Source organism: Macaca fascicularis, chromosome 7, assembly GCF_037993035.2.
Source record: "Macaca fascicularis isolate 582-1 chromosome 7, T2T-MFA8v1.1".
NCBI classification, from domain to species: Eukaryota; Metazoa; Chordata; class Mammalia; order Primates; family Cercopithecidae; genus Macaca; species Macaca fascicularis.
In genome coordinates, this window is record NC_088381.1 from 33,534,816 (window position 1) to 33,551,686 (window position 16,871).

Genomic DNA, 16,871 nt, shown 5'->3' on the forward strand with positions numbered 1-16,871 from the left:
TAATTTATCATTTAAAGATTATCTCTAAAAGTTAGGTTTTGTATATGTTATATACTCACGGTTACACCTACCTCTCATAACTTGATAGTGAAACCTTTCTGTTTTTCAAAGGGAGTTCTAGCATTTCAACTGCTGAACACTTTGCAAGAGAAACTGTATACTGTACATCTGAAAGCAGGGGTACTGTCTGCTTTTGGTGTTAAATAGATATGAAGACTTCCTTCATTGCCCGTTCTTTGTTGGAATATTCACATGACACCTGTGTCCTTTAGCCAGATAATCACTGTTGATTTCAGAGGTCTAGGAATTGGGGAAGGGGATAACAGGTCTGTCTCTTAACAAGCCTTTTTGCATTCAGTTGCTATTTCTGGGAAGCTTCAGTGCTGCAACAAATCAGAGTCCCTAAGGAAGACTAGTGCCCCCTATCATGCTGTTTCTCTTGTTGAGCATTCAATTGATGTTGGATTTAGGGCCCTGACCCTAAAGATTTTGTATCTATGTGAATAATTTCCTTTTCTGCAGTTGTCAGTGCATTACAACTAGGCCATTCGGATGCCTTTTATTAGAACAGAGTTACATAGCCTTTCCCATTTAATTATTAATGAATATTAATTCTTAACTATAATTGCCAAATCATTATCATAAACTTTATCTAACATAAGAGTACTCGACTACTGGCTCTGATGCTGTAGAAATTTGCCTCTAAGTTTTTTGATGCCTCTGTTTACATTTTCCATGGTAATTATCTTAGCATCCCAGAAGACTACTGTACCTATTCCCACCTTGGGCAAGAGAAAAGTTCTGCGGTAGATAAAAATGTCTGCAGTAGATGTCCACTTAGCAGCGGAGGTTTTTCCATTTCCCATTTTGTTTGTGGCTTCATCAGAGTCCCCCAGTCCAAACAGCTCACTAAAGCTCTTATGACTGTCTCCACTATTGTGAGCACCATTTGCCAAACTGGGTAGTTAAAATTTTTTTGTTTTTGTTTTTGTTTGTTTTGTTGTTGCATTTTCCTACTTTCATTCCTTTATCACTTATGAATTACTGTTTGAACAGATTTATTCATTTTGTATGGCTTCAGCCTATCATTGAGCCGTTCAATTCACAATAGTTGTAGGGAGGAGCAGTTATTACTAGAAAGGCAACATTGCATGGTGGGCTCTGGACAGACAGCCTGGATTCAAATCCCCATCCTACTATTTACTGTTAGACTTTGGGTGAGCTGTGTAAATTTTCTGTGCCTCTTGCCTCATCGGTGGAATGGGAATAATAGTGACTAGTTCATAGTGTTGTAAAGATTAAATGAATAAAGCCTTTAGCCTAAGTTCTGGCAAATGGTATCGCCAAATGTATGCTCATACTATTATTTTTTTTTATTATAATAGTTATTATTTTTTAGATGTAGCCTCACTCTGTCACCCACGCTGGAGTGCAGTGGCGCGATCTCAGCTCACTGCAGTCTCCACCTCCTGGGTTCAAGTGATTCTCCTACCTCAGCCTCCCAAGTACCTAGGACTATAAGCACATGCCGCTACACCCGGCTAATGTTTTGTTTGTTTTCTGTATTTTTAGTAGAGACACGGTTTCACCATGTTGGCCAGGCTGGTCTCGAATTCCTGACCTCAAGTGATCCACCAGCCTCAGCTCCCAAAGTGCTGAGATTGTAGGCAAAAGCCGCTGCACCTGGCCCATGCTATTATGGTTAATACTGTTACACAAAACCTCAAATTAGGGAGGATGAGTGAAGGTTTGGTAATATATTCCTGGAAGGAACCACTGATCTATCAGCTGTGGCTTATCTACTTTCACCTTCAAGGAAATGAATCTAGGCCAGGGATTTAGCACATACGTGAGCCAGTTTTTAAAGAAACATTGTTTCCCTATTTTACTTTGAATTGGAACTTACCCTTAAAGATGATTGGCTTTAGTCATGGGGTAGGAAGAGGCAGTATAAATAAATGGCTCATGGTCAACTTCCCTGACTAGTAACAGAATTCAAAAGTACTGTCTTAATGGTTCCTACCAAGATAATGCAGTACTATTTTAATCATGAACTATGTATTATTATGGCCATGGGTCAGAATCTAAAAATCAGGAGCAGCCAACCTTGTTGCCATGACTCTTAACAGTCCACACAACACTGGCTATCAAGATAGGATACCAGTGACAAACTAAAAATATATGGTATTTCTTGCAGATTTTAATCTATTGGTGCCTGGAGTAATGTATGCAACTTTATTTATAGAAACTTAAGATGAACTGAGGAGGCTAGCAAAGATTAACTCATTTAACAAATGTGCCTTGAACATTTTTTATGGAAAAGGACTGCCTTTGGACCCAAGCCAAACTATTTCAGATAAGAATGTAGCTACACTAAGGGTTAAGTGAACTGATAAGGAAATGTAATCATGATTGCTTTGCTTTTTATCGTTTGGGAAGTGTGTCACAAATTACATACAACTTACAAGGGGATTTTGAAAGCCACCTTTCATAAGTTTGGGGCTTTCATGATGCAGCAAGAGATATGAGACTTTCCCCCAAATGATAATATATTTCTATTCTAGAGAACAGTTTGGCAGTATCTGGTAAATTTGAACACGAGCATACCCTGCAAACCAGTAATTTCACATTTAGATAATTGATCCCAAGAGAAACTTTCATATAAATTCGTTCAAGGAGACATACTCCTAAAATGTTTATAACAACCTTATTTGTAATAGGGACAAATTGGAGGCAAGCTGAATGTCAATAGGGAACTGGATAAATTGTGGTATGTTTGTAAGTAGAATATTATATAGGACTGACATGTATATACCAGTGCTACACATTGTCAACATACATCAGTCTTATATATTGAATGTTAACTGAATAAAGAAAAAAAGATACTATGTAGAAACATGCAAAATGATGCTATATATCATTTAGATAATATATGTAATGAAAGTATTAAGTAATGTGTGAAAATGATAAATTTAGGATAGTGTTTGCTTCTAATGGGAATTATAATTACATAGGGGTTTAAACTATACTGGTAATGTTCTATTTGTTGAGTCGTGGGCACATGGCTTTTTATTATGTACATTTTAATATGTCTGGACTAGTTTAGAAACATTTAAAAATTGAAAGAAAATATGTCATATTTTGTTGACGTTTGCATTTCAGTGGAGGTAAAATGAGAGATTTTTTTCCTGCTTAGTTGATGCTATTTCTGTACATTCTCTATTTTCTGCAATGGGTATATGTTATTTTAATCATGTTAAAGGAAAAACTGAGAAATAATATATCTTTTAGAAAAATAAATGATTGTTTTAGGAATTTTTGGAAAATATAGGCAAATTAAATGAAAAAATATTAATACTTTTTATAATTAATTTTCTAGTCTTCTTTCTGTAAACTTTATTTGTTTTTAATTTTTAAAAATTTTTTGAGAAGAGCTCTGGCTCTGTTGCCCAGGCTGGAATGCAGTTACGTGATATTGGCTCACTGCAGCCCCCAACTCCTGGGCTCAAGGGATTCTTCTACCACAACCTTCCAAGTAGCTGGGACTATAGGCGTATTCTACCATATCTGGTTAATTTTCTTGTATTTTGTAGCACCAGAGTCTCGCTGTGTTGCCCAGGCTGGTCTCGAACACCTGGGCTGAAGTGATCCTCCCACCTTGGCTTCCCAAAGTATTGAGATTACAGGTGTGAGCGACCGCACCAGCTCTGTAAATTTTTATAGAAGTTAAGCATTATGATGTATTTTTTTGTTCCTATTTTTCCAGCCTGTTGTTATAAAATAAACATTCAACATATGGGATTGGTATTTTAAAGTTACTTTAAAATATATTATCCTCTGAATGTAAGAACATGGTTTTGCTCGTTGGCTGATGTTCTCTCTTCTTGCAATTAGTTGTTACTTCTTAAGCATGGGTTTTAATAAAATTATATTGTACCTTATGTTTGATTTATTTTAACTGATTTTACAAATATCAGGAAATAATAAAAATATTTACTGAGCAGTTACATGCTCAGTGATAATACCATTTATTTATAGTAGTAGAAGATAAAAGCTTTAAATTATGTAAAAGGTGAGATTTTCTTGGGAGGGGGACAGTAATATTTTAACTCTTAATTTTACTAGTTGTATATAGTATGTGATAGGCAGATTTATGAACATGACAGTGGAATTGTGGTTTTACAATGTGAGCTCTTTAAGATTTGATGTAGTGCTAGTGGTACTAGAAAAAGAAATAATAGGGCTAATACTGTTTTACGGTGTACCAGACCCTGTGGCTTACAGGATAATATAAACCAGTTCTTGCAAAACTTCATTTTGTTTATAAATCTCCTGTAAATCTTGTTAAGATGCAGATTCTGGATTCACTAGGCCTAGGATTCTGCCAGAGCTTCTGCATTTCAACAAACTCCCAGAATTTGCCAAAAAGTCAGTTTTAAGGACCACATTTTTAGTACTGAGGATGTACATTAGTGCTTCTCAAACTATCTGCGAAAGACTAGCTTTTAAAAAATATTATCTGGTATTTCACAGAAGAATACTTCAAAGGGAGAAAATTGTATATTGTATATTATAAATGTATATTATAAAATTGTATATTAATGTGAATGTAATCTTTCAGTAAACCTTTTATGGGTATAGAGTCAATACATTAGAATAAACTGTTTCCAAAAAATGTTTAGATATATCACACTTTATAGTACAGTTTTTAAGGACAGGTAAAAATACTGGCCCTTGTGCTAAGCAGCATCTCATGTATCCATCATATTTTCTGAATATTCTTTCTATTTCTAAAAGTTTTTGATTCTCCTCTTCCTTCTACCTAGGCCAATTCAAGGCTCGCTCTTCCTTGGATTAGAGTAATTCTATAAAACTACTTAGCATTCATGCATAAAATGTTACCTGAAGAGATTATTCATCCTCTCAACAAAAATTTAAGCACTTCATTACACACAAAATTCTGTGCTAGTCTCTTTTGGGATTATGAAGAGGAATAAAAAGTTCTTGCCCTGTAGAAATTTATGGACCTGGATGACAGAATCCATCTCCCTGTTAAGAAATTTTATTATATATTAGTATTGACCTGTTAAAGGATATCAGAATCTTAAAATACTATTAAGTAGCTTTTTCAGATGTAGACCTGATTCATTAACTGAGGTAGTGTTTATTTTTCATTCATTCATTACATTAACAGATTTTATTAGTCACCTACTGCATGCCCATTAGTGTGCTTGTCCGTTGTGAGAGTCGAGTGATAACTAGAGACATAATTCCCAGTCTCAGGTAAGAGACTGTTGTGATCAAGTCAACCCACTTGAGTTTTTCATAGTTGTGTTTAACTGAGAGACAGTCACATTCAAGGATTTGTTTTACGAAGTATAACGTTATTTATCTAGACATTAATGTTGGCAATTTATCATCGGATAAGTACAGAAGTACAGTAAGAGCACTTTTCTCTCTTTGAAACTGCATTTATTCTTTCTTTTTTAACTTTCCATTTTATTAGTATTTCACTTCGAAGCATAAACACTCATTTATATCCAGGCCTTGTCCAGAGCTTTCTGATGGCTTATGGGTTTTGGCTGATTCTGCTGGCTTTTGTCCACTTAGAGGCTATAAGATTTCAGTAATTCGTGGGAAATCTTATAACTCTTTGAATACCAGAAACCTGTGGGTACTTGTTCAATCCGGTTAGATAAGCTAGTTTCTTACCACCTTTCTTTCTGATAGTTACCATGAGGTCTATGGAGAAACTGATTGGACATATATAATATCGAAAACTCAGCAGCATTTTAAAGATTTAGCAGCTAAAACCTCCTCCTATCCCTTTGTCATTGTCATTTATTCAGCATCTGCTATGTATGTGGCAGGCATCATTTTGAGGATGTCATTGTTGGGGGAAAAAGAAAAAAACATAGGGTCCCTGTACTCTCAGAATTTGTAAGACATAGTCTGTAACTCGGATAATGATGATGATGATAATAATAATAATAATAATGGCTAACATTTATTATGTGCTTACTATGTGCCAGGAACTTTTCCAAGTGCTACATATATTAACTCATTTAGTCCTTTTGTAACAACCTGTGAAGCGAAGGTATTATTATTACCATCATCTACATTTTTACAGATAAGGAAACTGAGCTAAGAAAGTTTTAATATGCCCCATGCCACACAGCTTGTATGTACCAAAGATGGAATTACCTTCCAGTCTGGCTCCAAAAATTTCACATTTATCCACTACACTATGCTGTGTAATTATAACAGATAATTATGATTTAATTTAAATGGATAATTACATAGACAGTTTTAATAAGTAGGAGCCATGCAATGATGGAATGCTCACTGCTGTGGGAGCACAGAATAAGCTCACCTAATTTGGTCTTGTTAGGGTCAGGGAAAGCTTTCCTGAGAAAGTAATCTTTATTCAAAGAGCATCTTTTCCTCCCTTGCATAAAAAAAGCCATTGAAAAGAATTGAAGATTTTTTTTTTAGTAGAATTTTAAAAACAGTGGTTTCTTTTTTTAAACTGATTTTCATACAAAGAAATAACAACATATGTTTGTAAAACTGTAAGTGTATTCTGAACTGGGAAAGATCCTCTGGTGATGATACTCTATAAAATTAGATGAGATAAATTATTTAAATGAGCCATTTTAAAAATTAACCAAAAGAAAAAAATTCTTGTATTTTTGAAGTGGGAAACCAGATAAGAGTACTATTATATAAATAATACTAGATGTGTTCGCTCTCTCTCCCCCCTCCCTCCCCCCCCCCCCCACCTTGGATACAACAAAAGATTTGATTGCCCACATTTTGGGAGGCCAAAATGGGAGGTTCTATTGAGCCCAGGAATTCAAGACTAGCCTTGGCGACAGAGGAGACCCCATCTCTACAAGAAATAAAAATATTGGCTGGACATGGTGGTGTGTGCCTGTAATGGTGTGTGCCTGTAGTCCCAGTTACTCAGGAGGCTGAAGTGGGAGGATTGCTTGAGTCCAGGAGATTGAGGCTACGTTGAGCTGTGATCATGCCACTACATTCCAGCCTAAGCAACAGCAAGACCGTGTCTCAAAAAAAAATTTTTTTTTGATTATGTGCTGTTTAGTTTAAATATGGAAGCTGCTTTGATCACTTCAGGTCTGTTGTCATACTGTAGCAGAGATTAACATTTCTAAGTTCCTGTATCAGGAAATGAACATAGAGAAAAGTATGAAATCTTTATAGACCACATTTTGTAGTATCAAAGCTTTTGTGAAGTATTATGCATTCATAGATGGAATTATTTAAGATTTACCAACTAAATTTTAGACATTAAGTATAGAAATTAATGGTTTTTGTAATCTTTCCATGCATCAACTGATTTTATCAATTATTAATAACGAGTGCTTTCCATTTTTATAAGATGGGAACAGTGATTGTTTAGGCTGTATTTGGAAATATTTTTGTGTTCAATAGCATATTGTGGCTAAAAGGCTGGTGTAATAGATAATTCTGATAGTATTGCTCTGTCCTTCATGATGTATATCATCTCATGTATTTAAAAAATCTCATTTACCTTAGTGGCTATTAATAGAATTGAAGATCTTAATTAAGAGTCCTGGGAGCCATGTTTGACCCGTTTTGTTAGCATAGTAACTTTCTATCAATTTAGAATATGCAGCATAATAGTTGTATATTTAATGATCTCACTGATTTACTTCCTTTATATTTTAAAATTGAAATAGCATTCATTTACCAGTCCCATTGGTTGATCCACTCCAGCTCCAACTTAACCATTGCTTGCTTGGTTTTTGTTCTTTTCTTGTCACTGCAACCACTCCCTTAGGCCATTTACCTTCAACCTGTGTTCTCCAGCCTGTTGGAAGTTACTACATTATTTTGCTTTGTTGTCTTCTATTCTGTCAGCCCTGTGAGTGCTCTGGTTTATGATATTTTTCCCTTTTGCTCTGTGAGCAACCATGCTTATTGGTATTCGAGAAGAAGTTTAAACTCCTAGTCAACTAACCTATTTCTTTCATTGGGACTCTATTTGATAGCTAAGCTACCTTCTACTTTTAAAACTACATGGATGAATACATACATAAAAACATTTTGCTATTCTAATTGCTGTAGTTTTTTTTTTTTTCTCTTTAAACTGTGGGGTTTCTGCCTAATTTATACTTATCTGGAAACTTCTGGTGTTTTAATATGGTTTCAGTGGGGGGTGCCTGGCTGTCACCTTTCTAGACCTTTTTATTCTGTGTTTATCAAAGAGATCTTTATTCCAAGTTGTCTAAGTTATTGCTACTAGAAGTGTAGTCTGTAGGCCAGCAGCATCAGCATCACCTATTTGTTAGAAATTCAGAATCTCAAGTCCCACCCCCAAGACCTTATGCATGTTAATCTGCATTTTAGCAAGATCTCTACTTGTTTGATAAGAACATTGAAGTCTGCAAAGCACTGCTGTAGGTATCAGTCAACTAGATGATACAATGACATGCTAATAGTTGTACATTTCTAGAACCGATTTTAAACATATGACTTGTGATAATCTTATTTAAATATTTGTGAATTATCTCATAACTATTCACCTTGTTTCACCAAAAGTTATACTCTGGGTGGGTATTACTACTACTGTGTGAAAGGAATGACAGGAATAATCCCAAACAGTAAACTACCCCCAGTCCTTGAAGTGAAGTTTTGGTATACAGTTGTATGTAATGTAAAACTGTGACAAACATTTTGCAAGTCTATTGTTCCTTCTCCCAGCATCAGTTTGCACCTGTAGATGAAGAACTATTATTCCCTTCTTGTCTCTTGGACAGTGACTTTTAAACAAAGTTGCTTTTGCTAAATTGAACCTCTAAGGTGTTGGGGGAAATATCTAATTTTTATCCTTAAATGAGAGAAATTATGCCTTACTGATACTTGATATGTGGATTAATAGTATATGCATATAATCCCAATAAGTACATATTGAGGATTCATGTCCAACTCTTGCTTGTATTTGAGGAAAAAAATTTATAGACTCCTATTTTCTGGTGCACTATGACAATCCCGGTCATTAGCAGTGGGAACAGCAAAAAGGTTAGGTTAGCAGGGTAAAAGACACTACGTGTAATTTACAAAGTTAATAAATTATGTGTAGTCATTTAGCGACACCATAAATATATTTCAAACTTAGATATATTTATATAGTGGTGCTTTAGGAAATAATTTTTTTTAAAAAAACTGCAGTGTTTTTACTTTTTGTTGTTCAAGAATGAGGAGAACTGGGAGAATGCAAAATTACTCTTTCATTCTCCTTTAGCATTCAAATGTAGTGTGAACAATGTAGCTGTTCCGCAAGCACATTTTAATTGGCATTTTTCTAGAGTAGTATTGTTTTAGGATGACAAACAATATTTAAGTGAGTATGTTTATAGGTTTTGATGCCTTCCTTTGTGTGCCTAAGAATGACAGTGGGAAGGGTGGCAGAGAGAACATCCAGATGTATGTGAGATAGTGATTTGTCACTTAGTATTCATTTTAAGTAGTAAAAGCAAATTCTATGGGCCAGGCGTGGTGGCTCAGGCCTGTAATTCCAGCGCTTTGGGAGGCCAAGGCTGGAGGATCTCTTGAGCCCAAGAGTTTGAGACCAGCCTGGGTAACATAGTGAGACCTCATCTCTTAAATTTTTTTTAAAAATTAGTTGGGTGTGGTGGTGCACTACTATAGTTCCAGCTACTCCTGGGAGGCTGAGGTGGGAGGATCACTTGAGCCCGGGAGGTTGAGGCTAGTCAGCAGTGATCACGCCACCGCACTCCAGCCTGGGCAACAGAGCAAGGCCCTGTCTCCAAAAAAGAAAAAAAAGGTAAACTCTATGGGGTGACGTTAGCTAAGAGCCATCCTATTTCATATATAGGGTCTACTAAATGTGGCTGTATCAGGCAGGACTTACAGTTGTGGTTACCAGAGAACACTTGTGGTCATAAGTTGTGAATGTCACCCAGATTCTTCTTGAATGTCTATCTATCACATGTCTATCAGTAATTCTAAAGTATGTAAAAATGAAACAAAGATTTATTTGGGAGTTAGCACTCCCAGAAGATTAGTTTTAAAACAGAACAGCAGAAGGAGTTGTGACATGCATCTATAAGCAACTTTGTAATGATTTGACAGTTATTTAGCCCTCTATTCCTAGCCCTTTCATTGAACTGACAGCATGCCTGCAAAGATAGTGAGGCCTGTTCCAGTCGCACTAATGTCCTCTTAAATGGTAGCCTGCAGTCTGGGTAATGATAAATGTTCAGTGATTCATGATTTTTTTTAGTCCCAGGGGATTCTGGATGGTTTCTGGTTTCTGTGAGCCAGCGTAGTTTTGTCTCTTACTTGGGCTTCTTATACATTTGTTTGGTTTTTACCATGTCGGTTTTAAATTGGCAGAGATATATATGACCTGCAGTTTTAATTAATAGAGTTCAAAGCCTTCTTTAGAAACAATATGATTTTGGAAGAGATGCTGTACTTAAGAGTGTGTAAAAGTCTGAGAACCAGTCCAGGTTTCATTACATAGTAATTTTGTAACACTTGTTTTTGTTTGTAAATTTTACCTTTTTTCCCCTTTGCTTTAAAAAAAGTATGTTTTCAACTATAAGGAGAAATGTAATAACAGCTACTGTGAAAAGTAACATTAACTTTATTGTTTTTATGGTGTTTGTAATTTCTTTCTTAATAATTTAAATCAGCTATTTTTAATAATTGTTTTCCTTTTTACATGGCTCGGTTTCTGTAGGAATATATATTGTTATACTACAGTAGTATTAAAATGAGTATAAATAGACCTTTTTTGTTGAATATTTGCCATTTGGGAAAGGATTCATTTCTAGCATATTGATTGTGGATTAGTTTTAGTATTTTAAGTCAAACTTGTAATTGCCTAACCCTTTATTTTTAGGGTCTGGAGGAAGGGATTGAATAGGAGGATAAAGATAAGCATTTCCCTAATTTATTACAATTGAGAAATATATTTTCTTAATTCATTTTTTAAAAAAAATTTTCCATTGTACTTCCCTTTGGATGTAAAGTAATCTTAGAGGTAATTTTAGTAATAATTTACAGAATTCTTATAGCTCCCCATCCCATCAGAAAAGCTGATACTTTGAAAACATTGGTGCTCATGGTTAGTGTTTATTTATAGAAACCCACTTTGCTTTACGATCATTGGGAAAATGTTTTTTGACATTAACATCTTAAAAGGAATAAAAGAAGCACTTCTGCTGTTAGCTTTTCAAATAATGAACAAGAAACTTGGTTAGAGATGACCATGTGTAAGTAAGTCTGTATATTAATTAGGTGAGTGTCATTATGCTCAATTAGCGGGACTGCCAAATAATCTCTTTAATACTCTGATCTTTTTTCCCCCTAGGGTTTTACAGACAGCCCTCATTACAGTGATCACTTGAACGACAGTCGATTAGGAGCCCATGAAGGCTTGTCCCCAACACCTTTCATGAACTCAAATCTGATGGGTAAGTTGGTAATTCTCTGCAAGTAGTCTTCTCAAAGCTTCTTTGGTCAGAGACATTTTTTATCCCTTTGTCCAGGAGGGACAGGTAAGTATCTAGAAGAAAGTTCTTGAGTTTCTAGCGGCATTTAGGGCTTTTCTTGTTCAGCACAGCTTGAGGATCAAACGTCCAGAAAATTTGGAGTCTTCTCTTAAAGCATTATTGTTTTGGTGTCAAAAAAGGAAGTGGCAGTGTTTTGATTGTCAGTTTTGAGAATGTCTTTGTGACCTCAAGCATTACATGTGTTCTGGGGCAGAGAAGTATTGTTTTAGGGGCATTTGTGATGTTACTATTTCTCTTAACAGTAGTATTATGTTGTAATTAAAAATATAACATAGCAGTGATTTTAGGCAGATTTTACTTGCATTGGACAGTATTTCTCCTGGCACAATTTGATTAAAACATAGTACATTTAGATATTGCAGCATTGTTTTAAGCACTTGGCTTCATACTAGGACTTTTTAAAAGTTTTGGTTTGAAGAAGTGAAGTTGCACTTTCAAGAAGGGTATGAATTACCATCTAAACCTGATTTTTATGTTTTGGCAAAGCCTTTGTGGTTAATCATGCTCTGCAAAACACCCCTCCTTTCCTTTCTCCTTCTCTGTCTCAAATGAAAGTTTAAAGTTGTTCAGTCTAAAATTATAAACCCAAGCGTGTTTTTTTTCAGTTTGAATACCGTTTTTTAAATGTGTAAATATTTTACCTTTTTGCAAACCCTGATTGAAAATAATCTGTATGTTTTATGACATTTTTTTCTTGCGTATGCTGGGGCTGAGCATATTACAAAAACTTTCATCTGTTTTACCAGTTATAACTGTTTTACCAGTTATTGGCATCATATAAATATTGAAAGTTTGTGTAATAGACATTGATTTCATTACTTATTTTATTTCTTAAGGACATGACCTATATTGTGATCTTAGAATCATCCTTTTAAGACACAGCCATACTAATCTAAGTAGATTACCCAAATCCCAAATCCTGGTGGTCTGCAATTTCTGTAAAATGATTTGCTTTGCACAGTCTTTGTTTCCTTTATTCTCTGTAGTGTTGAGGAGACAGAGTCTGATCGTCTAGTGTGGATTTTGCCTAAGGTGGTTGACAGTTTGAAGCCAGAAGAACTATTAGAGTATGACAGAAGAGTGAAAAAAATCTAATCAGCAATGAAACTTGTGTTGAAAATCACGGTATTAAATGTGTTATCATTCCAGATAAAAAATCAGAGTTAGGTTTATAGTAAATTATTTGCATAGGGAAAACTTTCTAATTTATTTTTTAAAGTTTTAATTCAGCTTGCCATCAAAGTAAAATCCATGTAACACTCCAAATAATTTCCTTTTGGAGTATAACTTTTCCCCAAGTAGGATTTAATTTATATTAAGTGTAGTAGGGCAAGTAAAAGTCAATGTTTTTGTAATTTTGGATTAAACTAAGCTTTCTTAATTGAGAATATAACTCTGAACTGTAAAAAATCAGAAATTGCTCTTTTTGTATTTATGTTCTTACCTTTATTCTTCACTCATAGAGATGACTTTTAGGCCCAATGGAATTTCATCATTAGCACAGCTTTGTGCCAAGATGACGATTAAAATTTTGTACAGGACAAGTGTGGAAATTAAATGAATACTAAGAGGTATATATGTCAGTCACTTGCTCTGAGCAGATGTTGACTAACAATATTTCTGTAATTCACTTTGAGGTAACATTTTCTCAGTTGGAGCAATTACAAGCATGTGCTTGTTGGTTTCTTTAGTTTTCAGATGATTTTTAGAATACTTTTAATAGTCATCCATACCCTGTGTATAAAATCAACATCTAAAAAAAGTCTTGAAGTAAATAATTATTTGTAAGTAGATTGATCTCTTAACAATTCAAATGAAAAATTCTGCATTCATCTGAACTACATTGTTTAGGTACTACTTTGTATCAGATGCAGATATACAAGCCATACATTTTCTTTTCTTATTTTCGAGACAGGGTCTCACTCTGTCACCCAAGCTAGAGTGCAGTCACATGATGATGGCTCACTACAGCCTTGAACTCCTGAGCTCAAGCTGTCCTCCTTCCTTAGCACAACACCAGCTACTTTTTTTGTTTTTTATTTTGTAGAGATGAGGCCTCACTGTGTTGACCAGACTGGTTTTGAACTCCTGGCCTCAAGTGATCCTCCTGCACCAGCCTCCCAAAATGTTGCAATTATAGGCATGAGCCACCATGTCTGGCCCAGACCATACGTTTTATTTGTGAGTTTTAACTACCTAATGTAAAAATACTTACTTATATATAAAAGAAGGAGAGAGAACCCTGAAATGATTAAGCAGATAGGTTCAAAAGAAATTCACTGGTCATTGGCAATATCTGATATACTTCACTTATCTTTATTTTCAGTAAAAATGATCAAATGAGATACCTTAGTCTAACAACAGTGTAAACAATCTGCACAACAATAGCTTGCTTTTGGAAATGAATGCCTCTTAAATCACAGTGCAGTTCCATATAGCAACAGGCAGTCCAACTCGATATGAGCTGAAGTAACTGAACTGACACCCAAACATGTGGGTTTATAGCAATATGTAGAATTACAATGTATAGACTGACTTTTCTGGCTGTTTGATAATTTAAGGGAGTTTCTGGCTGAAAAACCTAAATTGTTAAAGTTCTGCTGAGATGTGTATGGTAGTATTCGAAGCATTTGGAACTGTTGATACCCAGTCATCTCTACAGGTAACAGTTGAGAGTGGTGCTGTGAATGATGAATGTTCAGAAACAGTTAAAACTAAAAGGAAAGCAGTAACATTTCATGTTGCTGTCAATATATAAAAACACCATTAAGTAGGGGAGGGATTGTAAATCTAGGGAATGTTGTTATTTTGAGTATTATGTTCAGCCATAAGCACATTTGCCTGAAGAAATTGTGTATTATAAAGCACCACTGTCTTCTGTGATAGAGCTTCCAGGCACTTTAATGATTTTGTACATTGCAAAAATGTGAAATTTTGTCTAACAAGGGTTGATAACAATTCAGTAATGAACTATTTGTGACAAAAAGTGTGTTTATATATTCATGTAGATATTTTGAAGTGTTTTATGCTGAATCAGTTAATGTTTCTTTTATGAATTGCAGAATTCTCCTGTGGATATGTCAATATGGGAAAGAGGGCTTTTTCTTATGTTTCAAGTGAAATAAGTACATCTTTTTGACACATCACTAGGTAATTAGCATCAAGCAATTCTGTACTCTGTAATATTACAACTAGATGAAAAGCTTTGACCATAGCAGTGAATCCCATGGTCAGTTCAAGTCTACTATCACCAAGTAGCCTTGTCTATCTCAAGCTTCTTCCGGCTCTGGTCCATTTCTCCACCCTTGATTCTCTCGTTAATTTCAGTAATATTTGTTTTCCTTTACCTATTCATAATTAGTCATATTTTTGATGATGGCAGGATCAGTTTACTGGTTGAACTTAGAAACAAATTATTCTCACAGAATTACCTGCCTTCCATCCCCAAGTGATTGTGTAATAAACTACTATTATCTTTTTATCCCTACTTGTTTATAAGCTTTACTTATTTTAGGATGTATGTATGTCTATATGTGATAAAAGGGAGACTTAAGGTGTAAGATTATCTTCACTTTTGCTTGTTTTCTGAGACCCTTAATTGTGTTCCTTTCTGAGACCCTATTTTGCCTCTAGAGATGGTTTGTTAACAATTTTTCTTTTCAAGAGTGAATGTAATATGTGGTGGTACGGGGGAAATTGCAGGGCTGAGAGTTAGGAGGTGTGGATTTTAATCTAGATTCTGAAAATAATCATTGCCTTTCTGATAAGGTAATGCTGAGAATTTTCAGAGGTCTTATACAGCTCTAGAATTTTACAATTCCATAATCTCATAAATTTAATAACTTTTATTCAACCCTGAAAAAGGCTGCAACTAGAATTATAATTGCTATTTTGCAAATGATTAAAACTAAGGCAGAGGACAATTAAGTGTTTCTTTCTGAGGTCACAAAGCCAGTAAATGTCAAAACTAAATGTAGAACTTGTATCTCTTGACTCTTAGTTAAATGCTGTTTCCATTAGGCCACACTGTTTAGGTGTTTAAGATACCTATTCTTTCTTCATATCTCAGGTTTTTTACTAGCGCAGCATTTTCTTAAACCGTAATTACGGAGACACTGATCTTGAGGGATGACCATTGAAAAAAGTCACGGTTCCACAGTGAAATAACTTTGGACACCATTTTGTGTCCGTTGTTCCCTCTTAGAAATTCAGATTGTTCTTTGGAATGTTAAAGACTCTGAAAAAAGAAGCTGATTTAACTTTGTTTAGCTTCCTACACCCCAAAATCACATTAGGCAAAGAAGGCTTTTTGTAAAAAGCATCATTAGCTTCTGAGAAACTAGTTTTCCATGGGACACTGAGAAATGTTTCTGGTTTTTTAAGGGAAAAAAAAGATCATGAAAGATCTCTGAAAAGTAAAATAGCATGATGTTAATAGAATTGCTATACAGTCATCCCTTAGTATCTGTGAGGGATTGGGTCCCCTGATGCTCAACTCCCTTGTATATATAAAATGGTATAGTTTTTGCATATAACCCACGCACATCCTCCTGTATACTTTAAATCATCTATAACTTACATATAATACCTAACACAATGTAATTGCTGTGTAAATAGTTCTTACGTTGTATTGTTTAGGGCATAATGACAAGGAAAAAAATGTCTGTGTACATCAGCACAGATGCAACCATCCATTTTTTTCCCCTGAATATTTTCAAATTGTGGTTGATTGATTTCACAGATGTGGAACCCACAGATAGAGGGCAGACTGTATATACTGTTGAAACTTATTTTAGGCATGTTAACTCATTTAACAGGTTGGGTCTAATTGCTCAAGTATATTATTGTCAAACCTCTGCTTATAAGCATTTGACTTATAAGCAAACCAAGTGTCTTCGCATTGCTGCTGGAATGTCTTTGCTTAACTCCACCTTCTGTATCTCAGAACTTAAAGGGCCCCTCTGGTAAAACTTCTATGTTTTATTTCCATTTCATTGTAGATTACATAGGTTTCAGTGGATTTGTCTGGGAATTTAAGCCCAAGTACACTATTTTTCCATATATCTGGTACCTCAACCAAATTTCAAAGAAAATTATTTTGTAAACTTGATACTGCTTGCTCTATAACCTATGAAAAATTCTGAAATCTCCTAGAGTTACAAAATATGTAGAATCACCATTTTCAGACTATCAAAGGGTAATACAACCCTGCCCTCAAAAGTAACGATTTTGGCTGAACGGGGTGACTCACATTCCCAGCACTTTGGGAGGCCAAGCCAG

The 16,871-nt window shown here is 35.0% G+C and overlaps 1 protein-coding gene across 19 annotated transcripts in view; it reads left to right on the forward strand.

Annotated features, from left to right (window-relative positions):
- The window catches only part of TCF12 (transcription factor 12), a 375,367-nt gene that overhangs the window by 161,859 nt on the left and 196,637 nt on the right, over positions 1-16,871 (forward strand). For all 19 annotated transcript variants that reach the window (XM_045397269.3, XM_045397270.3, XM_073995877.1 and 16 more), the window contains one exon: positions 11,390-11,492. In XM_045397269.3, the coding sequence (XP_045253204.2) occupies positions 11,390-11,492 (103 nt within the window). The remainder of the gene's footprint in view (positions 1-11,389; positions 11,493-16,871) is intronic.